Source organism: Thermomyces dupontii (genome assembly GCF_041956625.1).
Source record: "Thermomyces dupontii strain NRRL 2155 unplaced genomic scaffold VTN31scaffold_9, whole genome shotgun sequence".
NCBI classification, from domain to species: domain Eukaryota; kingdom Fungi; phylum Ascomycota; class Eurotiomycetes; order Eurotiales; family Trichocomaceae; genus Thermomyces; species Thermomyces dupontii.
Window position 1 is genome coordinate 927,078 of NW_027192315.1, and position 21,777 is coordinate 948,854.

Below are 21,777 nucleotides of genomic sequence, written 5' to 3' on the forward strand. Positions count from 1 at the left end.
ATGATGAGCCCGTTAGCATCATGATGGTGTTCAGTTGACTTTTGACTGGAGTTCTGTCGTGGTCGTGTCGTTCGGGGTCGGTTGTGCAGTGGTCAATGGGGGGGTTTTGTTCAGAGCGTTGTAATATTTCTCCTTCACGGAGCATGAAGCGAGGACAGACTGAAGTCGCTCAGAATTTCAGTAGTAAAGTACAATTCAATCGATCCATGACTCCATGTGCTTTGAGCTCGTTGCACTGGGCGCCGGCGGGCGGAATACTCCGCATACCGTAACCTACTTACTACATTCGGATGAAGCCGAGGCTCATGTCATCACGTGACTAATAGCCCGAAAGTGGGTCCAGGGTTCTGTCGTTCAGGAGACAGGACTGAGACCAGGGTTGATCGTTTGACGGAGGCGATCTGTCCCCCAGAGGTACCACCTGGAGAATAGACACGGACAGAACTCCAGCATGCGGATATTTCATGCCTTTTAAGCGGCTCCAGAAATGAAGCCGGGATGTACGTACTGCTCGTTTATGGAGTCCCCGCGAAATCGTGCTGAAGGAGATCATGTCGGCATTCAGGGTCGACCTCGATGTCTCGGTACGTCTTCGACGTGCAATTTTGCAAAACGACGTCTTGCTGGTCAAGCGCATCGTGAAGAATTATCCGCAGTATTTGAGGAATCCCGATTTCGCAGATCGGAGTAACACATCGTTGCATTTGGCGGCCATTAAAGGGCATGTGGAAGTATTGGTCAGTCCGGCACCATACGGAGAGGGGTAACTCCTCTTGCTGATTGAAACAAATGCCATAGAAACTGCTCCTCTCATTTGGCCATGACTCGTGCACCCCCGTCATCGACCGCACAGGATACAATTCCGCGCCCGGAATCAGCATCAACACCGACGGCTCGACGGCGCTGCATCTCGCGGCCGCGCACGGCAATGCGGACTGCGTCGAGATCCTCTGCCAGACGTTCCCGCACATCATCGACTGGAAGAACCGGCAGGGTCATACGGCGTTGATGCTGGCCGCACAGGGCTCGCAGGCGGCGTCCGTCTCGTCGAGTACCAACCACCCCGTGCTGCCGCCGCAGGCTCGGCGGCCTCGCACCGGGTCGGTCGGCACGATCATGGCGTCCGAGGACGTGGCCACGCTGAATACGCTGCTCGCGCATAACGCGTCGCTCACGGCGGTGGATCGGTTCGGCAACACCGCTCTGCATCATGCCAGCGCTTGGGGCAATCTCAAGGCCGTCCGTGTCCTGCTGCAGGCGGGAGCGCCGCCTCTGGCACCCAATGCGGCCGATTACACGCCGCTGGACTACTCGATTACGATTGAGGCTGCGCAGTATTTCCGCAGTCTGGTGCGCGATGTGGAGAATCAGAAGCTCGGTGTTACGACCTCCCCGCAGAGCTCCCGCACCGGGGGTGAGGGTTCGGTCAAGGGCGGATCGCCCGGGAAAGCTAGTACCCCGGGTAGTAGTGTGAAGCTCGTCTTGGATACTGAGCGTAGTCGCGAAGGGGGGAGTTCGGATGATGAGGGTGCTCCGTGTACGGCGGTGCGGGTTGATCAGTCGCCGGTCGATGACCGCTCGTCCGCGACGTCGGGCTAATTGATTGACGTGGTCTGATGTGGTCGATCGATGATGTTGGCTGCCATGTAAATAATTAGAATTTCGAACACAGACACCAATGTAAAATATCCCAGCACGCAATTTCCGAATGGCGACTGGTTGTCTAGTTGATGCATCATTGATTCGTTAACATCGAATAGTACTATTATGTGCACCCTGTTTGCTTATGTTTATTCGTGTTATTTCTCAGCGATGATGCGGCGGTGACCTGTGGATTGTCTCCGCTCAACTCCGACAACCAACAAGCTCCATACTGTACGTAACCCCGGATCGACGCCCCATCTCGCTCGTTCTCGCCCTCCTCCATCCAGGTACATCCGCCCTCGGCCATCGGCGATTCAGTCCAAGTGTATGTGTGAATCCATGGACTCCCCATCTTCCCGGCCAGCCGTCTCAGTCGCCTAGACCGTCCGCTCCTGATGGGTTCCTTTACGGGCTACCTGCTGGTCTATGTGCTGGGCGGTGTGACCTTTGTTCCTCTGCTTCTGTCGCTCGTCTTCCTCCACGCGTACCTGACGCAGCGGCCCCCGAAGCCACCGCCGACCGAAGCGGAGAAAGACGATGCTGCTGCCAAAGACCCGCTCCGGCACCCGACTGACGACCAGTACAGCCTGAAGAGCGGCACCGACGTGCTTGCCGAGGAGTTCAAGCGCACCCATGATTCCGACGTCGCCGCCGGCTACTTCGCCGTCTGCCGCGAGTACGTGCCTGGTGGCGTAAATGGCAAACCGCCCGAGAAGTCAACGCCAGCGGGCGACGCTGCGATCGGCGGGCCCGAGAGTCCCAGCGTCTACCAGACCATGTACCGCAGCATCTTTGAGCGCAAGCCGCAGCAGTCCTCGATCGAGCCCGTCAATAATAATAGCTCGGGGAAGAACGGTCGGCGCGCCCGGAACGTCTTCTACATCGTGCTCCGGCATGGCCATCTCATGCTGTACGACGATGCCGAACAGATCGAGGTCCGCTACGTCATCTCGCTCGCGCACCACGACGTGAGCATCTACAGCGGCAGCGATAAGGTCATTCCCGAGGGCGAGCTCTACATCCGGCGTAACGCCATCTGCTTGACGCGCCGCCCGGACTCCATCGCCGACCTGCGCGGCTGGACACCACCGTTCTATCTTTTCTGCCAGAATCAGTCCGTCAAGGAGGACTTTTACCATGCGTTGCTACGGAACCAGGAGCGGGTGCCCAATTCGCCGGACTCCCCGCCCGCGGTCCAGTACTACAATGTCAAGGATATCGTTACGCTCGTGCAGCGTCTACATTCATCGGAGGAACATCTCCAGACGCGCTGGATTAACGCCTTGATTGGCCGGCTATTTTTGGCTCTGTACAAGACTCCCGAGATGCACGACTTTGTCTGGAACAAGGTCACCAAGAAAATCTCGCGGGTTCCCAAGCCAAATTTCATCTCCAAGATCGCCCTCCAGAAGATCTACATGGGCCACGGCGCCCCGTTCATCACGAATCCGCGGCTGAAGGACCTCACAGTCGACGGCGATTGCACCGTCGAGATGGACGTGAACTACAGCGGGGACTTTCGCATCGAGATTTCCGCGACGGCCCGCATTGATCTGGGCCAGCGCTTCAAGCCACGCGAGGTGGACATGATGCTTGCCGTTGTGCTCAAGAAGCTTGACGGTCATGTCTGGCTGCGATTCAAGCCACCGCCAAGCAATCGGCTGTGGATCTGCTTCTCCGAAATGCCGGACATGACCATGACCATCGAGCCCATCGTCAGCACGCGCCAGATCACCTACGGCATCATCCTGCGCGCCATTGAAAGTCGCATCAGGGAGGTCATTGCCGAGACCATTGTCCATCCTTACTGGGACGATATACCTTTTCTTGATACGGCATCTCTGCCTTTCAGAGGGGGTATCTGGGAGCGGGAGATCTCGAAGCCAGGAGTCAAGCCCGACATTCCTGACGAGTCGGGTGGTCCCGAGACATCCGAGGAGGCGCCAGAGGGTAGGGCCACCGTTGACTCGCTCAGGCCCAAGGATGAACGTACGGTGAGCATGCCCGACATTGCACAGTCCAACCAGCCTCCAGGCCTGAAGTTGCGCAAGAGCTCGAAATCGGTCGGCTCGGAGCCGAATTTGGAATCAGGCGCCACGACCTCCTCCTCGTCATCGGTCGATAAGATTATGGGCTCCTCTCCGCCAGACTTCATTCGACCGCGGACATGGTCAACGGTGGCCGATCCGGTGGTGACCCCGGACCACGGGCGAGGCGACAAGGCAGATAGTGAATCCACGCGAGGCACATGGCGAAGAAAAAGCAAAAGCAAAAGGGATGCCACTAGCTCGATCATGGAGATTAAAAGTCGGTCACAGCCTCCTTCGTCGCCGGCAACACCTCAGAGCTCGCCGCCGAAGGAGTTGCCGGCGGGTAGCAACGGTGACGGCAGCACTGATACGCATGCCGACATTCCTCGACGGCCGGATTCGGTCTATTCCGGGAATGACTCGTCCGGAATCGGCACACCGGAAACCATGTCTCAGACGTCGACGAATGCCAACGACGAGGGCAAGCGAGTGCGAACTCTTGATTCCATCACCAAGTCCTTTGCGAATAGCATCTCCGTAGAGCGGCGCCAGAGTATGGCGGCCTTTGGCTCTGCCACCGCTGCGGCAGCGAAGAAATGGGGATGGAACGTCCTCAGTAAAGCGGAGTCACTCAGGAACTCGGACTCCGGCCCTAAGCCGGGAACTCCAGAGCATCCCATTGGGAGAGGGCACCCGCTTCCACCGCCGGGAACGCCTCTTCCTCCTCCGGAGCGGGCGTCGTCTGCCATCAAGGCAAACCCGATTTCTGTACCTCGGCGGAAGCCAGTGCCGCCGTCTATGCCGGCGCGCAAGAGCATGCCCAAACAGGAATCTAATCCGGTCTTCACGGACGAGTTGCTCGTCGTTGAGGCGCCGTCAGACTCTGAGCCCAACAGTCCAGTCGTGCCTTCGGATGCGATAATGCCTGGTGACGGAGACGCCGATCCGGATACCTCGGAGGATGCTAGCTCGCATGGGCGTCGAGAGCCTGGAGTAGCGGTTGATAATGATACGAATCTCAATGCAGGCGTCGAGCAGGCACCCGCGATGACATCCTCCGAAGAGACGGACAATTCCCTTCTTGCACAGTCATCGCGATCGTCGACGGCGACGAGCGTGACGCCACCGGAGGGGATTGAGCTGGCGAAGCCTGAGCCCGTTCATAACGGTTTGCTCCGGCGGGAAGAAGCTGTGTCGTGATGACTGTGGCCGGGGAACAAATAACCAGATTTGGGTTCTCTGGCGTTTCATGGAAATGGTTTGGTTGGTATTCTGCATTGGCGTGGAGAACGCTAGGGAATTATTGGAAATTGGGTATTGTAGGAGTTTGGGTATGGCTTATGGCTATCTTTTTTTTGGGAGGTTATGACATGATGCAAGCGCTTTACTAAGTCTGTTGGTCAGTGATGAGTATCAGTTAGTGGCAAACGGGTGATATATTCGGGTTTGGCAATGAAATCCGCTTGTCCGGATGGACTTTTCGACAGAAGGATGATTCCATAGAGCAAGATCAACCATATTTCTTCTACATACTTCCTCTCTTTTCCCGCTGCTCTCCCCGCCATAGATCCTTCAGTCAGGATGCCAAGGCCGGGCTCCTCCCGCCCCGCGGACTTCACGCCGGACCAATCAGGGTTGGTCCCGCCCAGGGGGTGCGCGAAAGGAGGGCTGAGTAATCCGGCCAGGCCAGGCCGTCCGCCCTGATATTCTCCGTGTGTAGCAGGCAGGCATCAAGGAACCTCAGCCACGTGCTTCGTCTCCTTGGTTTAGAGCAAGCGTTGTTTAATTTTCTGCCCTCTTTTCTTGTTCTTAACCTTCTTTTTGTTCTGCCTCCTGTCGTTTTGTTTTCTCGTTTCCATTCCGAAATCTCCGTGTCAACCTTGGGTTGGGCAGACGTTACCTTGCCAGAGCTCCGTTCGATTGATCCCGCGATTGACATTGATCGAGATCTCCCCGGGCTGCCCTCGCCAAGATGAGCAGGTTGGATATCTCTGGCGCATGACACTCGCAACCGACGCTGACTCCCTCCGCAGCCGAACCGAGGCCGATCTGTCGATTAATATCCGCAAAGCTACTAGCATTGGTAGGTCGCATTTTCCTCTAGGTGCGGGGGATTGCAACAAGTTTGGCTGACTATGACCGGTGGACCTGCAGACGAGACAGCACCGAAACGTACGCGATCGCATCCGTCGAACCCTACCTCGTACAACGCAAACAGGATGTGTACTGATTTCATGGAACGACTAAAGGCAAGCATGTCCGCAGCTGTATCGTCTATACATGGGACCATAAATCGTCGGCCGCGTTTTGGGCGGGCATGAAAGTGTACGTATTATATGATCTTCGAGTCTAGCTATGCAGCTCTGACGGAAGGATTGCCGCGGTAGTCAGCCCATCCTCGCCGATGAAGTTCAGACATTCAAGGCCCTGATTACGATTCATAAGGTCCTGCAGGAGGGACATCCGGTTGTTGTTCGTGAAGCGCAGAGCCATGTGAATTGGATTGATAGTCTAGCGCGAGGCGTTGCAGGGGAGGGGATACGAGGTGAGAGCGGACGCTATTGTGGTCATGACATGCATGCTGAGTGATCGTTACTAGGGTACGGCCCGTTGATCCGAGAATATGTCTTTTTTCTCGAGTCGAAGCTCGCGTTTCATCGACATCATCCGGAGTTCAACGGTGCGGTTTAGACCCCTTTCCGGCAAGATCGTGTGGGCATGTGTTGATGGGAGATTAGGCCTGTTCGAGTATGAGGAGTATATCAGCTTAAAGTCAACGAGTGATCCCAATGAAGGGTGCGTATCTCTGGAGGTTTTCTTGGCAGTCTGCTGACGCTGTCTAGCTACGAGACGATTACCGATCTTATGACGCTGCAGGATCAGATCGATGCCTTCCAGAAACTGATCTTCTCGCACTTCCAGCATGGGACGAACAACGAGTGTCGAATCTCGGCGTTGGTTCCGCTGGTGCAGGAGAGCTATGGCATCTACAAGTTCATCACGAGCATGCTGCGGGCTATGCATACAGGCACGTTTTCCACACCGATTGACTTCAGGATTATGCTAACTTGAGTAGCTACCGGCGACGATGACGCCCTCGAACCCCTCCGGAATCGATATGATGCACAGCATCATCGACTAGTACGGTTTTACTACGAATGCTCGAACCTGCGATATCTCACTAGCCTGATCACGATCCCGAAACTACCCCCGAATCCTCCGAACCTCATGTCCGAGGAAGACGAGCGCCCTGCGCTGCCGAAGAGACCGAGCCGCGAACCCGAGCGCGAGCCCACGCCGCCTCCGAAACAGCCGGAAGAGCCCGAACCGATCAATGAGTTCTGGAACAATGAAGCGAAGCGGCAGGAGGAGTTCGAGGCCGAGCAACGCCGACTGCAGCAGCAGTGGGAGGAGCAGCAGCGCCAGCAGCTCCTGGCCCAGCAGCAGGCGCAGCGCGAGTTCGAGGAGCAGCAGCGACGACAGCTCGAGCAGCAACGGCTGGCCCAGGAGCAGCTGCTCCGCGAGCAGTACCAGCAGCAAACCCAGGGCCGCATTGCGGAACTCGAGCGGGAGAACCTGAACGCGCGGGCGCAGTACGAGCGCGACCAGCTGATGCTGCAGCAGTACGACAAGCGGGTCAAGGACCTGGAGGAGCAAATGAGCAGCTTGAACAACAACTTCACGCTGCAGATGAACTCCAAGGATGAGCAGATCCGCGCGCTGCAGGAACAAGTCAACACGTGGCGAAGCAAGTACGAGGCCCTAGCCAAGCTGTACTCGCAGCTGCGGCAGGAGCACCTGGATCTGCTGCAGACGACCAAGAGCCTCAAGCTCAAGGCCGCGTCGGCGCAGGAGGCCATTGAGAAGCGCGAGAAGCTCGAGCGCGAGATGAAGACGAAGAACCTCGAGCTGGCGGACATGATCCGCGAGCGGGATCGCGCGCTGCACGAGCGCGACCGACTGAAGGGGGCCAACAAGGAGGAGCTCGAAAAGGTCAAGCGAGAACTCCGGCTGGCCCTGGAGCGGGCGGAGAATGCCGAGAAGCAGAAGGGGACAGAGATTTCGACGTTGCTGTCCAAGTATAATCGGGAGATGGCTGACTTGGAGGAGGCTCTACGGGTACGTCCATTCTACTTTTGGTTTCTATTGTCTATGAGTCTGACGTCAATAGAACAAAACCCGTGCACTGGAGGAGATGGCCGCGAAGCGCAATGAAATGGACGAGGATGTGCAGGCCGCCCTGCGGGAGAAGGATGCAGAGATTGAAGTGTACAAGTCCGGCATGGACGAGGCGTTGATGGAGCTGGAGCAGCTGAAATTGGTGAGTTGGTCCAACATCGAATTTTTTGAGACATGCTTTTTTGAGAGCTAACATCTTGCAGCAACAAGGAGACACCGATAAAGCGCTCGACTCGCAGATTGACGAGGTCCTGCGCAGCACGGTAGTCAAGATCAATGACATGATCGACTCCGTGCTGCAGAGTGGTGTGCAGCGCGTGGATGACGCGCTGTACGAACTGGACTCGACGATGCAGGCGGGTAACCAGAACGCGTCTCCGCCATACGTACTGTCGCAGGTGGAGAAGGCGGCGGCGTCGGCGACGGAGTTCTCCACGGCGTTCAACAACTTCATTGCCGAGGGACCGAACTCGTCGCACGCGGAGATCATCCGGACTGTGTCTGTGTTCTCCGGCTCGATCGCGGATGTGCTGAGCAATACCAAGGGTCTGACGCGGTTTGCGACGGACGACAAGGCGACGGACCAGCTGCTCAACGCGGCACGGAAGCCGGCGCAATCGACGATCCGTTTCTTCCGAAGCCTGCAGTCGTTCCGGCTGGAAGGGCTGGAGGCGCTGCAGAAGACGGACGTTGTGATCAACAACAACCTGGAGGTGCAGCGGGATCTGCAGGCGCTGTCGAAGCTGGTGGAGACGTTTGCGCCCAAGGACAGCAAGATCAGCACGGCTGCGGGCGATCTCGGGGAGATTGTGGACAAGGAGCTGGAGAAGGCGGCGGACGCGATCGACGCGGCGGTGGAGAGGCTGGCCAAGATGAAGAAGAAGCCACGCGAAGGGTACACGACATACGAGGTGCGGGTCAGCGACACGATTCTGGAGGCGGCGCAGGCGATCACGACGGCGATTGCGGAGCTCATCAAAGCGGCGACGGCGGCGCAGGAGGAGATTGTACGAGAAGGCCGCGGCAGCTCGTCGCGGACGGCATTCTACAAGAAGAACAATCGGTGGACCGAGGGGTTGATCTCGGCGGCCAAGGCCGTCGCGTCCTCGACCAACACGCTGATCGAGACGGCGGACGGCGTCATCAACGGGCGCAACTCGCCGGAGCAGCTCATCGTCGCCAGCAACGACGTGGCCGCCAGCACCGCGCAGCTCGTCGCCGCCAGCCGCGTCAAGGCCACCTTCATGAGCAAGACGCAGGACCGGCTCGAGCGGGCCAGCAAGGCCGTCGGCGCTGCCTGCCGCAGCCTCGTCCGCCAGGTGCAGGAGATCATTGCCGAGAAGCATCGCGACGAGGGCGACGCCATCGACTACTCCAAGCTCAGTGGTCACGAGTTCAAGGTCCGGGAGATGGAGCAACAGGTAAGCCTTCTTTATTTTATTTGATTTCGGACCAAGCTCACAGGTTTGGTTACAGGTCGAGATTCTGCAACTCGAGAACGCGCTGTCCCGCGCCCGACAACGTCTGGGCGAGATGCGCAAGTTGGCGTATCGCGAGGAGTGATTGTCGAATATCAGTCAGTTCAGGTTTCTATCAGTCCTAGTACATTATATGCGATTACTTTGAGTCTTTTGATCCTCGAGTAGCTGTACAATAGTACCTCGAGTCCCTCTACCTGCAGTACGGAGTAGTCTGTAAAATCAGCTTCAGAGAGTCCTCTTCTTTAACGCACACAAAGAAGCAACACCTAACCATTTCCGTCGATTCGCAGAATTGGATCACCGATCCGCCCCGGGCGATTGGTTCCAAAAGATATACGAGTCAAAAAGAATCTCAATTCTTTATCCGTTCCTGCGGACTAGATATATATAATCTTACCGCTGCTGTGCAACATTACACACACCGGATGCACGGTTCCCGGTCCCGATCCCAACGCCCACAGAACTCCACAGAACTGGAGTTCTGGGAAATAAGGTCTGGAAGCTTTGGGGGGGGGGCCGGGCTGGGGGGTGAGCCCCTGCAGCTAACAGCTTCCGTTCAATGATCTGTGCGTGCTATTTTTTGTTTTTTTTTTTTTTTTTTACCGTAGTTTCCGAGCCATACATGAAAGTTTTATGTGAGCTCGTGCGTTTTTTGACCTGAGGGGTTGCCCATGGAACTTTTGCACTGTGATGAAGGTGCCTATCCGTATTCTTCGTACGATAATGTGGTCTAAATACGAATCAAACAATTTGCACAGCAAAAGCCCGAATACATAATACATATCCTAAATGTCAATGCAAGCGGACAGTTCCAGCAATGCTAATTGCCAAATTTTGCCAGTTAACCAAAGCGCCAAGCTCAAAGCGGAAGGAACGTGTGGGGGGGGGGGGAAGAGAATTGGGGAAAAGTACGGAGTAAAGCGGGTCGGGATCCATCCATCCGCGGCTAAGGGACCAAAAAGCTTGAAGTTTATCCGAACGACATGCTTAACCTCGATCAGACGGATCTTCGGGCTCTTTCGGCCCGATGGCTCGTAATCACTAAAAGGGGATGGGTTTTCTTTGTTCGAGTGATGGAGTTGCTCGGTTTGCGCTTTCGAGGATGGACTTTGCGGTTGACAAGTGGATTACCTACCTAGCTGATGCAGTGGGTTGCCTTAACAGGTAGGTACCTAGGTACCTGTTAGTACTTGGTTAGCTTTGGGGAAGAGGTTGGGTTGTGCCTGGCTTTTTGGCTAATTTCATGCTATATAGAACTTCATGACTGCAAAGTTGTGTTTTAAAATGAGGAACGAGAATAAAGAATAACTATTCCCTACCTACTTTATCAAACACCAATAGTACTCGTACGCAATACGTAAGTACTTAGTAGTAAGTATTCAAGTGTATTGCAATCATCAATCACTAGTTAGTGCTTGTAAGTAGCTAGGCTAGGCACCTACCTAGGTACCTTGTATTCTTGTTGAACAGTATTAAGTTATGCTAACTACTATCCATAGGTACATAGTAGTAGGTAGGCAGTTGAGTACTCCGTAGTGCCCGAAGTACATTCCATTATTGTATGGAATGAATGACATTAAATAGATTTTGACCATCAATAAGCATGCGAAACAAAACGAGAAACAAACAAGATGATTCAGTTCTTTCCGTAGATGAGAAAATATTGCAGAGTATGACCCAGAATAGCTCGGATCAACTGTCTGTTGACACAATTATCCCTTCGAATAACGAGTCATGAGTTCATCGAGAAGTCATTAGTCATGTGTGCATAAGATAGAAAGCGAGATCACGAAATGAAAGCGGGAATGCGATGTTCACGTGAATAGCCTGAGGCAAATAGCGAGGATGAGGACGAGTAGTATCGTTTTGCGAGACAGCTGGGAGAAGGTGAAGGAAATAAAGCCGTTTGTTTCATTTGATCGGACTTGTTGGTGTCGGCTTGCGTTGGTGCTCTGCTATTCCTTCACTGAGCCTCCGAACTGGATTGGATTCGCACCGATAGCTAGTGAACAAGGCTCAGAGTTCCAATCCAGTCAAGTCGACACTGTAGGTACCGGACTGGTCGATAGGATCGAAGACCGGGAGGCCCTCAATCTGGGGATTGAAGGACGCAAATAATCCGTCGTCATCATCGTTCGTCTCTGCTAAGCCTTCGATGGCTTCCTGGGCACCAGTCACGAACGCCGAATGGTTAGGGAGATCATCGTGAACCTCAAAACTCCACTCGAAACTGCTGTGGAGGTTCGCGATTGTGCGTTCACTAGCAGACACGGTCGCAGCTTGAGAAACGACGTCGGAAGTGGTCTTGTCGTCGTTCGATGTATTGGGAGTGGGTTGGGCGGCAAATGGCATTCCTTGGCCAGCCACTGGTTCCTGTACAGAATGATTGCCTTCAACGTAACCCGAAGCGTAGCAATAGTTGATGACATCGGTCACTGAGACATTTGTCGATACACTTGGGAGGCCCGATGTCACAGTCTCCCCCTTCACAACATGATACTGGAAGTCTTGGCCTTTGACAACCTTCCAGCCCATCGTCTGAAGGTACTTCGATGGCTCAATGAGCCCAATGAAAGGAATTGTCAAGGCCAAGAAGGTGTCCAGTGTGACACCGTTCTCATGTTTGTCTCGAATGCTAGAGTAGGCTTTCGCGAGGATAGCCCACTTTGCTTTGAACGGATCGTTATGCCACAGAAACCTGAGAATACCCGATTTTGCTTTCTGTGTCATGCCAGTCAGGGTCCCAGAGTAGTAGCCTAGAGTTCGAAGCCGTTTCATTAGCAAACTGAGGTATACAGGACCCTCAGTTAGAATTATACTCACTCCTGAAAGCAATGAAACTGTTGAGTGGGCGCAGTTTTCGGCTGTCAGGTCTCCGTCCACGAGGCATGCGAGTGTTCACAGCCACAAGATCGGAACGGCGAGGTTCATTGTTCATAGCAGTAATGACTTCTTCCATCAAGTGGAGGCGAGGGCCTGGGCCGTCCAGGACTGCAGCGGATGGCGCATTTGGTGTTGCAGCCTCTTGGTTGCTGATAGTCCGAAGTAGGCCCTCCACTTCATCCGATGGCAAGAGCATAACGAGCTGATTGAAAGCCCGCCGAAGAGGTTCCAGGTCCTTGGGACCCGGACTTGGGAGATCGGCCATGCCGTGAGAGTAGCTCTAATTGAGCGTCAAAAACGGTCACTGAATCGACAACGCGGTTGATTTCACAAGAAAGCAATGGAGAAGAGGGTGTTGAGGGATTCGGAAACTCCGTGTGGAGGATGGGTTAAGATGAGTTGAGAAAAGATAATTCAGAGGCAGGAAAGAAATTCATGAAATGAGACGAACTTCATCGGTGAATCGAGGCTAAAAACAGTACGTGCTCTAACAATGGTGAGGGATGGAGGGAGTTTCACGACTGCTTGACTTGAATGTCGACTTCGTCCAAGTCCCGAGTGAAAGGCACCTGGAAATTGAAAACAAAGAACATGAAATCTTCAATGCATGACAGTTCCGATACGCCCCACAAGATGGTATTGTCATCCAGTACTACTATGATGATTCTTCTATCTCTACTAGGCACGAGCACTTTCCTAACTAGTAGGTTTGATGAACACCTCTAAGTCAGGTCTAAACTTTTCCCCTTAAACTACTCGCATAGAACCTTTCTTATCGTATCGTCAAGTGGCATTCTTGCGCTTCGGCTTGAGCGTGCTTCTGTCTCTCGACCATGTCGGGAGATTCTGATATCCCCACTCACATGGGAAGCCCTGTTGTTTGGCTCTACGACAAGGGCGAGGTTAACAGTAGGTCAGATCCCAACTTCCAACGTTCCAGGCTCATGTTCCCCAGACAGGGACGAGGTTCTTCGAGTTTGTGATGAGCGCTTCTTAATCGAGCTTCAATTCAAACTGGAAAGGGGATACGAAGATATCTTTGAACTTGTCTATAGGGACCCCCAAAGCGAACATCCGCATTTACAACCCTACTATCAGAAAGTCAGTGACTTGGAAGATTTGAAACTCATTGAAGTAGACATCACTATGACTGTTACCGAGACGGCTGTCCTCTTCTTCGACATCGCAAGAGAGGTCCGCCGTTTGAAACGATACCCACAGCTGTTTCCTAGCCAATTCTCGATGGAGAGTTTCCAAAGCGGCATTCTGACGAAGCTGCGGGATCGCCACAAGTACACCTTGAAGCCTGCGGAAATAATGAGGAGCAACTCTTCGTGGGCTATCCTTCATGAGGCCGAGAAATTTATCGAACTCTGGCTTTTGAACCCGACATTTCGGCACGATCTCAAGCCCTGGCAGCAGTTCCTGAATGAAGGTTCCCCAGGAAGCGGAATCAACCCAAGGAATTTGTTCCAACAAGCACTTTCAGCAGGTTCTGCTCGGGACGAATCGGTCATTGACGAGAAGAGTCAGTTCCGAATTGTTCCTCCCGGAGGACTGGCAGTGTGGGCAAACTGGCACCGTCGGTTCGAGGAAACGGAGCAGCACATTAGCCAGGTGTGCATCAAACTTCAAGATAAGTGTCAGTTATTTCAAAAGAGGCTAATCTCACTAGACCATCGCCCCAAAACGTCTTAAGTCCGCGGAAAATCCGGGCGCATCGAGCTCTACTGCCTTGAGCTTCACTCAATCAAGCTCCAGAGACTCATTAGGTTCTCTGAGGAGACGAGAGACGATGCGGGTAAGGTCAAATCATTGCACCAGCTTCATTGGACATGATGTTGATGACGGCCAAGCTTGGATCTCGGCTCAATTTGGACCGTCCGGAGCATCCCGACTCCATTCTTTCACATAATCGGGTGCCAGCAAGCGCTGCTGCTCTGAGTATGACATTCCTTTGTTACTCGACTCATGATCCTAACAGTGATACAGTTCTTGAGAATCCTGAAGCAAGAGCCAGCGATGGGATAGCGGAAGGAATTGTCGTTCATGACCATCCAGAAGAAGAGAACAGTTACCTCCACCATGTCTGAATTCTCATCACATGCATTATCCTTGATTTCTGCCGAGCTTCTTGCTCTTCCTAATCTTCTCTCGCAAGCCCAAGTATTTGCATGTTATGATCATGCGTTCTTTCATGACACAAAGCATCATATATTCGATTCATGGCTATCGGAGTTTGCTTCAATGAGTGCTGAACGAAACGGCAAATCGAATTAGTCGAGAATTATGGGATTCAAGCAGAGCCTTAGTAGTTCTTTTCTAACGAGAAAGCTCTCTCCTCCTGGAGTTGGGATGACACCTGTCGCCGGCGGGGCCCCTAAACGTCGATCATTATGCTAACTCTATTTGGAAGTTGAAATTCTGGGAGAATCTGGCTTCGAAGCTTGGGACTTCTGGGATTCAGCCATGACAGATTCTCAGACAGGTAACCCGTAATGGAGGTAAGTCGTCGAGATAACGATGGTGGTCAGGAAGCAACAGGAGAAGATAGACTGGAAATTGAAGTCTGGACGAGAAATCGAAGGCTGGCAGATATCAGAGGGCTGGATGAGATGACAAAATAACCACCGGGACGAGTTCAGATGAAACGGATCTTCCCGAGTTGGGATGAATCGTCCCCGAACGTGGACGTATGTAATTACTCGGTAATACGGGGAGGAGATATGTATAACTGTGTTGTCGCAGCCAGCAGACTACCAAGTGGAAAGATTGGATGAAATCCGTCGACTGCGTTTGCAAGGGTGAATTGAGGACATCAGGATTCTACGGGACATGGGAGGGCCGGGTCTCTGCAGAAGAAAACCATGCAGGAACGGCAGAAAGATGCAGTAGGATGAGCTTAGCTGAAACTTATATTATATTAGATGGAATTAGGCTCAAGACTCCGGGGCACCATTGACAGAAGCATTGGGTATATGGTCCTAGATAATTCTAGGGGAGATACAGACACCTTCATCCCCCTCCATTCCAGTCGCTTGCCCAGATAAATGTCCCGCAACGCCACTGTGTGCCCTTTTCCTTCTGACCGCTCGGGCCTAGGGGTCGTGGGCAGATCCAAAAGGCTCTCCCGCAGTTGACTCCGGGCTTCTTGGTGGTCAACATCAGGCAGGGTTCTCGGTGGTCTTCGCACAGGGGCGCAGCTTTCTTCGCAAAGAGCTTCGACCATGATTCTTTGCTGGCGACCGAATCCACGGTTGGTTTGGACTGGGCTAGGAATGATGATTCCGCCTCTGTCGTAGCTGTGTCCGACACTGCATCGGTTTTTGATGCTGTCGCTGTGGAATGTTCTTCGGAGTCCTTGAAAAGTGTATGATCTGCAGGGCTCGGTTGTACTGTTTCTGAGGTTGCTCTCTGAGTGTTACCGCCGGTCTCTCCTGTGCCTTTCGGCTTGAAGAATCCCATTAAGCTTTGTTGTCCCTTTCCAGGAGAGCCTCCACGACTGGTCGTCGATTTGCACCGTTTCGGGGGCGGTGGTATGCTCAAATCTCCCTTTGATGGTCGCTTTGCAGGTCTCCCGGCTAGTCGGCCCAGCTTCTGATCCTCAGAGGATAGCTGAGAAAGGCCTGGACTATTACCCGCAGTATCTTCGGAAACTGTAGTTGTCACGACAGTTTGGGTATCCGCATTGACTACCGATGGCCCTGGCAGAGTACGGTCGCTGGCAGATGATGATTTACGGGTGAACATGTCCTTGATACTTCTCCGCTGGGTGAATTCTGGAATCATTCGACCGGAGAGCGGAAGGATATCTTTGGCCGTATGCTCGCGGAGTCGCTGACCGTCACGAAACATGCCGGGAGGATTCATGATATCTCGGATATCAACCTCGACACCATCAAGCTGTACTCTGTCTTTGAGCACAGCGTATACTGGGCAATGGTCCGAGCCCTACCACAATTAGCGGTGATCATCCAAAGGTTGCGAAGCAAAACATACTAGTAATCCCTCCTGGATGTTGGAATCGATCCACCAATCCCGCATGTCCAGGCTGCTGAGCACGTAGTCAATCCTTGCTCCATAGTTCCCTGGCCGGGCATTGACTCGAGTTTCCCAGCATGTGTACATGCCCTTCCGATCAGGATGAAACCCACGGCAGATGTCGTACAGGACGGGCTGCTCCCTACCAGGATCCCGCGATCCCACGACTTTACATCCCTCTACCAATTGGTTGAAGATTCGCCTCGTAGGCACCGACACGAATTCGTCTTCTGTAATAGCACCTTTCTTTATCCATTCAAGAAGAGGCGCGGAATCGAGCGCGCTACTCGCGATATTAAGATCACCAGCTAAAATTACCCTTTTGCCCATGGCAACCAGGTTGCGGACGCGGGCATCAAGGAGGCTGACGAACCCTTGGCGGAAGCCATCGCGTGACTCATCTCGATTTGCTGGACTGTATACTCCGAGAAGCACAAATGCCGGAAACTCGAGGATCACACAACGCCCCTCGGAATCCAGTGTCGCTGCATCCAGGTCCACTTGCGACAGCTGCTCGGGGGTCGGATAGCCGCCAATTTGCTGATCGACGGGCAATTCGCGATATGGCGTGGAGGAGTTCGGTGGACACAGAACTCCAGTAATGCCTTCCTCAGCTCGGATGGGTGCGCATGTTGCATTTCGAGTGTAGATTACTACACCAGAGTATCCTTGGCCATCGTCAGCAAGATTGTTTGTATTACTTCATTCACACCATACCCTTCTTGAACTTGGGCAGGCTGAAGTAGCAATCCCATCCAGGAACCAAAACCATATCATCTCTGAGATCCTTCCTCTGTATCTTCGTCTCCTGGAAGACAACGATATCCGCTTCCAGGGTATCGAACATGGCCTGTGTACGTTAGCCCACTACCATTTGTGATCAAGGTACGGGGCCATGCTTTGGGCATACGTTGAACGTCCGGTTGTCCCTCCATGGTTGGTAGTTAAACGGATTTCTGCATCATGGTATTAGTCGCATCGTCTTTCGAAAAGCTAGTACGGAGGACATGCCGAATACCATTGACTAGGAATGGTCAGTGTCGGTACATGCGAGGCCGAAGAACTTACTCACCATTCCATGTCGTGATGCGAAAGCCCATGGCGACTGCATTCAGCCAGGGCCACACATCCTTTGGACTTAACACCACAGTGCACCGAGTCACTCGTTCAGCTCGGTGTATTGCGTGCTACTACTTACAGCAGTCCGGCCTCACTGCGCGATTCGCCGCGGAGTCCTCGATTAGAATACAAAAACTCCTTCCTAAAATAGATTTGATCGGATCATTGTGAGTATGATGTCAGATTGTCAGGCCACGCTTGCTGACTAATGATTTCGGCGAATCACGGGATTGCCAGCCAAACCCGCACTACAAACCTCACCTCAACATACGATCCTTCCTACTCGAAGGCCGGAAACTCCGTCGTCAAAGCCAGTCGAGTCAGAATGCTTTCCCAGCGCGGTTTGCTTCGCCTCTCTCAGCGTGTGGCCCAGCAGGGTCGCGTCGCTCGTGTCGCCCAGCGCCGTCTTTACAGCACCGAGCGACCCGCATGGGCTGCCGACAATGCCTTCAATCGCGAGCGGGAGGCTGTCAAGCAGCATGCTGCTTCCACGAGCGGTACGTGTCTACGAAAGAGTGTTGCGATTTTCTTGTCTACCGGTGCAAGTTTGCTGACTCAATGGGTGGCAGAGCTCTGGCGCAAGCTGTCCATCTAGTGCGTCTCGCATCTCGCACGCAATGAAGCAATTGGGACTAACAAATTACAGCGTTGTCATTCCTGCCCTGGTCCTTGCCGGCACCAATGCATACAACCTCTGGAATGAACACTGGGAGCACTGGAACCACCTTCCTCCGCTTGAGGAGCGCGTCGAGTACCCCTACCAGAATATCCGCACCAAGAACTTCCCTTGGGGCGATGGTGACAAGGTGAGTTCATCCAATAGTGTTTTGCGTATTTAAAGCTAACCCCCGTTTTCCTTCCAGACTGCTTTGTGAGTATTGGCCATGCAATACCGTCTCCCAGTCTCAGTTCAACGTACTGACCATAAGCAGCTGGAACGACAAGGTCAACTACCACAACCGGGACAAGGCCACATAAACTTTGGGCATTGCCTTCCGATGGGATGACAGTCGTCATACCCCCAGTGTACATTTTGTGCACAATGTCATAGATATTGGAGAAGTGGAAGTCGTCGCATCAACTGAAGTCCTGCTCGTGTGTCTTGTTCCTTTGTATGTGCATTGTAAGCTAGATTCAATGGGGATGAAGTTGTAACAGCGTCTTGAATTCATTTGCAGGAGTACTCCATGTGAACAATCCGATATACGGAGTATGAAGATTTACTAGTGACCATGCCCTGAAACGAACAAGTGAAAGAGTCCGTAGGCAGCGCGAGGACCGACCGAACAGCTGCAGAAATTCTACTATCACGTGAGATCCAATGATTCTAGGTCAAGTACTGCATGCCCTGAAACGAACCGAGCTGGTTTAGGTTTAGGTTGCAGCAGAGGGAGAGCAGAGGAATAGTTGACTACTAAGTAACTGTATTGAGTACTAGTCATCAAACGCAAGCAAGAGTACGAGTAAAGTTAGATTGGAATCTTGAAGGATTTTCTAGGCCGGGAGCACTTGGAAAGTGAAGGGACATGAATAGTACCAAGGAACCGCAGGAGCCGGAGCGGGAGGATTTCTAGAAGGGAGAGCGAGGGAGGCTCTGTCTAGTGGGCTATGCTTCCCAGGAAGCTGAGCAGACGAATCATGCAAGGGGACGGAAGGGCGAGTTCCAATACGAGCGCTGGGAAGTGCATCGGAGAGGGAGCACTTTAGGACGGAGAGCGCAGAGGGAGCAAATAGCGAAGCCGGAGGAGGTCAGACATGAAAAGTGGCGGCGTCCGACTCCGGATCGTCGTGGGACCATCAGGCGAGGGTTTTGCCCTGCAGGTCCCAAAGACGGAGCATTTCGTCGTGCAGCAACTTGTCGGACTTGACGCGGACGTCGGCGGGCTCGATAGGCTGGAAGAGCCGGAGTCCTTGGAGGGAGCGAAGCCGGGACAGTTGGATGTAGAGAGAGCAATAGTAAACATGACGGGAGCGAGGGCGGTTGCTTTTCTTGGACGGTTCCTTGAGGTCGAGAATGGCGCTGTCAAAAGTTCGGCCCTGCGCTTTATAGTCCGTTATGGCGAACGCGGGCGTCAAAGGCACTTGGGAGCGGCGGATGGAGAAATCGTCGATGGTGACCGACGAGTCATCGGAAAGACGGGCGACAGGCCCGGGCCTAGAGAGTCCAGGCCCAGGTGCAAAGAGGGGCCGGCGGCGGACCTGAAAAGGACGCAGGCGGGCGGCCTATCGCAGAGCACGTAGCCGTCGCCGATGTCGAAGAACCTGGCTGCAGACGGTGGAGGGGGTCAGTGGAAGGGAGGGTAGAGTTGCAAAGAGTCGCTCAGTCAACTTACGGTCCCGTTGGGGGACGAGGACCTCGGCGGTCCCGATGGCGCCGTTGACGTGGCCGATCCAGGAGCAGAGTTTGGCCAGAAGCATGACGGGCATGCCGGGCGTGTAGAAGAAAAGGCCGGCGGAGGGAGACTTGGAGTTGTCGTCCTGAGCGGCGAACAGTTGATCCAGCTGGACCTTTTCGGGCGGACAGCCATCCTTGGAGCGGGTGTTGATGCGGGCGTGGAGCGCGGGGAAAACGAAAATCTTCTGGTTCCGCCTCCGCGCGAACAGCTCGAGGCGCAGGCGGTTCAGGTGGTGCCGGAGCTCGTTGGATCGGACGACCGCGGGGGAGCGTTCGAACTCCGGCAGGGAAAGGTCGGGCAGGACGGCGGCATTCGGGGTGTGGACGTTGGCGCTGGTCAGGTCTCTGGAGCGAGCACGACCCAACAGTTGGCGAAAGCCGGGGTCGGCGCACTGGCGCATCTGTTGGTCAAGAATAATGACGTCCGTAAACCTGTGCCAGAGTAGCTGACCCTGTCGGTGGAGGTCCGTCGGGGCTGGTTTCCAGAGGGGCAACCCATTGACGGGGGGGGGGGGGGGGAACTGGAAAAAGTCGCCCATGAATAGAACGAGGCGCAAGCCTCCGAAAAGGCGAGGAGTGGAGGCGTCCGGTTCGCGAATATTCTGAATGGCGCGGTGGATGGCAGCCAGCTCTGCCGATCCCACCAAGCTGATCTCGTCGAGAACCATGACTGTTTGCTGCGCCCAGAGATCCCTGACGCGCTTGGAGGGCCTGCGAACGTTGGCAGACCGGGGGGACTTCTTGGACGAGTCCGGCCTCATGCCCAAGCACTTGTGGTAGGTATTCCCATTGATATTATACGCGGCAGCTCCCGTTGGAGCCATCAGAATGAGTTCATGCTCGCGGTTCAGCGCGCGCATGGCGACGTGGATGGCCTTGACGATCTGGCTCTTGCCCGTGCCACCTTCTCCGCCAACATAGATGAGAGCCTGGTCGACGACGGGGGGCGCCGCGTCCGCGTGCACGATCTGGCGCAAGGCCTTCATTGGCAGTTGGTGACGGCCCCCGCAGGGACTGCGACGTTCCTTTCTCTGCCAGCGATTTCCTTCATTTCGGATATAACCTTCGGGCAGGTGTACGAAAATGACGAGGGTCGCCCTTTTGCCAGCAATATGATTGCCAGAGCGACGAGCAATTTTCTCGTCCGTCATCATGATATGATGATATGCAACCCGTCGATTCCTCCGAACTCCGAACCGTGTTGGACGCACAATCGGGTAGGGAGCGGTCGACGAAGTTACCCTTGCTCACAGTTTCGGCGTTTGATTTGGAGCAGTTCCCTGATGAGCAGCACCCACCCGACGTGAGTTGCCCTGTGATTTGGTACAGAGCGCGGGTCAGAGAGGTTTGGCAGGACTCGCAGGATTGCAGGGGTTTCACGGAGCGGCTGTATGTGCCGCATTTCCACATTGAAATGGAAGACGATACATTTCCCTACGACTTCCACTGTGTATTTCAAGTAAATCGTCGTTGGGATAGCAGACCCCTACCTAGTGTGAGAGACAGATGATGTTGTTGGATCTATGATCGGCGTTCATGAACGAGGAGGCCGGTTATCACCGCTGGTGGCTATCATGGAAGTGAGGCACCACAGAGGACGTTTAGGCGACAGTATGAGGAAACGGTGGCAGAAAAAGTTCGGCTGGTCATTGACAGAGTAGCATGATGGACACCAAAGGACGGTTCAAAGCAGTCAATAAGCCTGTAGCATGCAGAGGAACGTCTTCGGCTGTGTTCATTTACTCCAAAGAACAAGATTGTGACCGACAAAGCAGGAAGATGACAAAAGCTACAGTTCTTTGAGATTGTGTGGTAGCACCTTTTCGTGGCGAGTCTTCGAGCGGAATTCCTGAGAGACGAACAGTATGACGGTAGGAGCAGCGGCGTCCCCATTTATATGGATGATATAGTTGAGTTTATGGTCCCGCGGGGATCGCCGGCGGGCGTAGGTACTGTACTTCAAGTGAAGGTAGGACGGCGAGATGCCGCTCAGGCCATGACTTCT

General features: G+C 54.0%; 8 protein-coding genes across 8 annotated transcripts; 5 read left to right on the top strand and 3 right to left on the bottom strand.

The window, feature by feature from the left end:
* Positions 1-551: 551 nt before the first annotated feature.
* Positions 552-1,599, top strand: VTN31DRAFT_7553 (uncharacterized protein; the record flags this gene model as incomplete). Its single annotated transcript, XM_069408287.1, has 2 exons — positions 552-737; positions 799-1,599. The coding sequence occupies 2 exons, from the start codon at positions 552-554 to the stop codon at positions 1,597-1,599; spliced, it is 987 nt and encodes a 328-aa protein (XP_069258051.1).
* Positions 1,600-2,039: 440 nt separating this feature from the next.
* Positions 2,040-4,874, top strand: VTN31DRAFT_7554 (uncharacterized protein; the record flags this gene model as incomplete). The annotated part of the gene is made up of 1 exon (XM_069408288.1): positions 2,040-4,874. One exon carries the CDS (start codon positions 2,040-2,042, stop codon positions 4,872-4,874), a length of 2,835 nt encoding a protein of 944 aa, XP_069258052.1.
* A 772-nt stretch (positions 4,875-5,646) lies between these two features.
* VTN31DRAFT_7555 (uncharacterized protein) lies at positions 5,647-9,416 on the top strand (the record flags this gene model as incomplete). Its single annotated transcript, XM_069408289.1, has 12 exons — positions 5,647-5,654; positions 5,708-5,757; positions 5,829-5,846; positions 5,924-5,999; positions 6,062-6,219; positions 6,274-6,354; positions 6,413-6,470; positions 6,518-6,702; positions 6,751-7,793; positions 7,846-7,995; positions 8,057-9,274; positions 9,330-9,416. The coding sequence occupies 12 exons, from the start codon at positions 5,647-5,649 to the stop codon at positions 9,414-9,416; spliced, it is 3,132 nt and encodes a 1,043-aa protein (XP_069258053.1).
* Positions 9,417-11,350: 1,934 nt separating this feature from the next.
* VTN31DRAFT_7556 (uncharacterized protein) lies at positions 11,351-12,482 on the bottom strand (the record flags this gene model as incomplete). The annotated part of the gene is made up of 2 exons (XM_069408290.1): positions 11,351-12,090; positions 12,158-12,482. The coding sequence occupies 2 exons, from the start codon at positions 12,480-12,482 to the stop codon at positions 11,351-11,353; spliced, it is 1,065 nt and encodes a 354-aa protein (XP_069258054.1).
* A 568-nt stretch (positions 12,483-13,050) lies between these two features.
* Positions 13,051-14,310, top strand: VTN31DRAFT_7557 (uncharacterized protein; the record flags this gene model as incomplete). The annotated part of the gene is made up of 5 exons (XM_069408291.1): positions 13,051-13,126; positions 13,173-13,834; positions 13,893-14,018; positions 14,074-14,161; positions 14,210-14,310. The coding sequence occupies 5 exons, from the start codon at positions 13,051-13,053 to the stop codon at positions 14,308-14,310; spliced, it is 1,053 nt and encodes a 350-aa protein (XP_069258055.1).
* A 922-nt stretch (positions 14,311-15,232) lies between these two features.
* On the bottom strand, positions 15,233-16,087 carry VTN31DRAFT_7558 (uncharacterized protein; the record flags this gene model as incomplete). Its single annotated transcript, XM_069408292.1, has 1 exon — positions 15,233-16,087. One exon carries the CDS (start codon positions 16,085-16,087, stop codon positions 15,233-15,235), a length of 855 nt encoding a protein of 284 aa, XP_069258056.1.
* Positions 16,088-17,702: 1,615 nt separating this feature from the next.
* Positions 17,703-18,355, top strand: VTN31DRAFT_7559 (uncharacterized protein; the record flags this gene model as incomplete). Its single annotated transcript, XM_069408293.1, has 5 exons — positions 17,703-17,874; positions 17,947-17,971; positions 18,024-18,183; positions 18,241-18,248; positions 18,310-18,355. The coding sequence occupies 5 exons, from the start codon at positions 17,703-17,705 to the stop codon at positions 18,353-18,355; spliced, it is 411 nt and encodes a 136-aa protein (XP_069258057.1).
* A 1,094-nt stretch (positions 18,356-19,449) lies between these two features.
* Positions 19,450-20,926, bottom strand: VTN31DRAFT_7560 (uncharacterized protein; the record flags this gene model as incomplete). Its single annotated transcript, XM_069408295.1, has 2 exons — positions 19,450-19,643; positions 19,711-20,926. 2 exons carry the CDS (start codon positions 20,924-20,926, stop codon positions 19,450-19,452), a joined length of 1,410 nt encoding a protein of 469 aa, XP_069258058.1.
* Between the last annotated feature and the right edge of the window lie 851 nt (positions 20,927-21,777).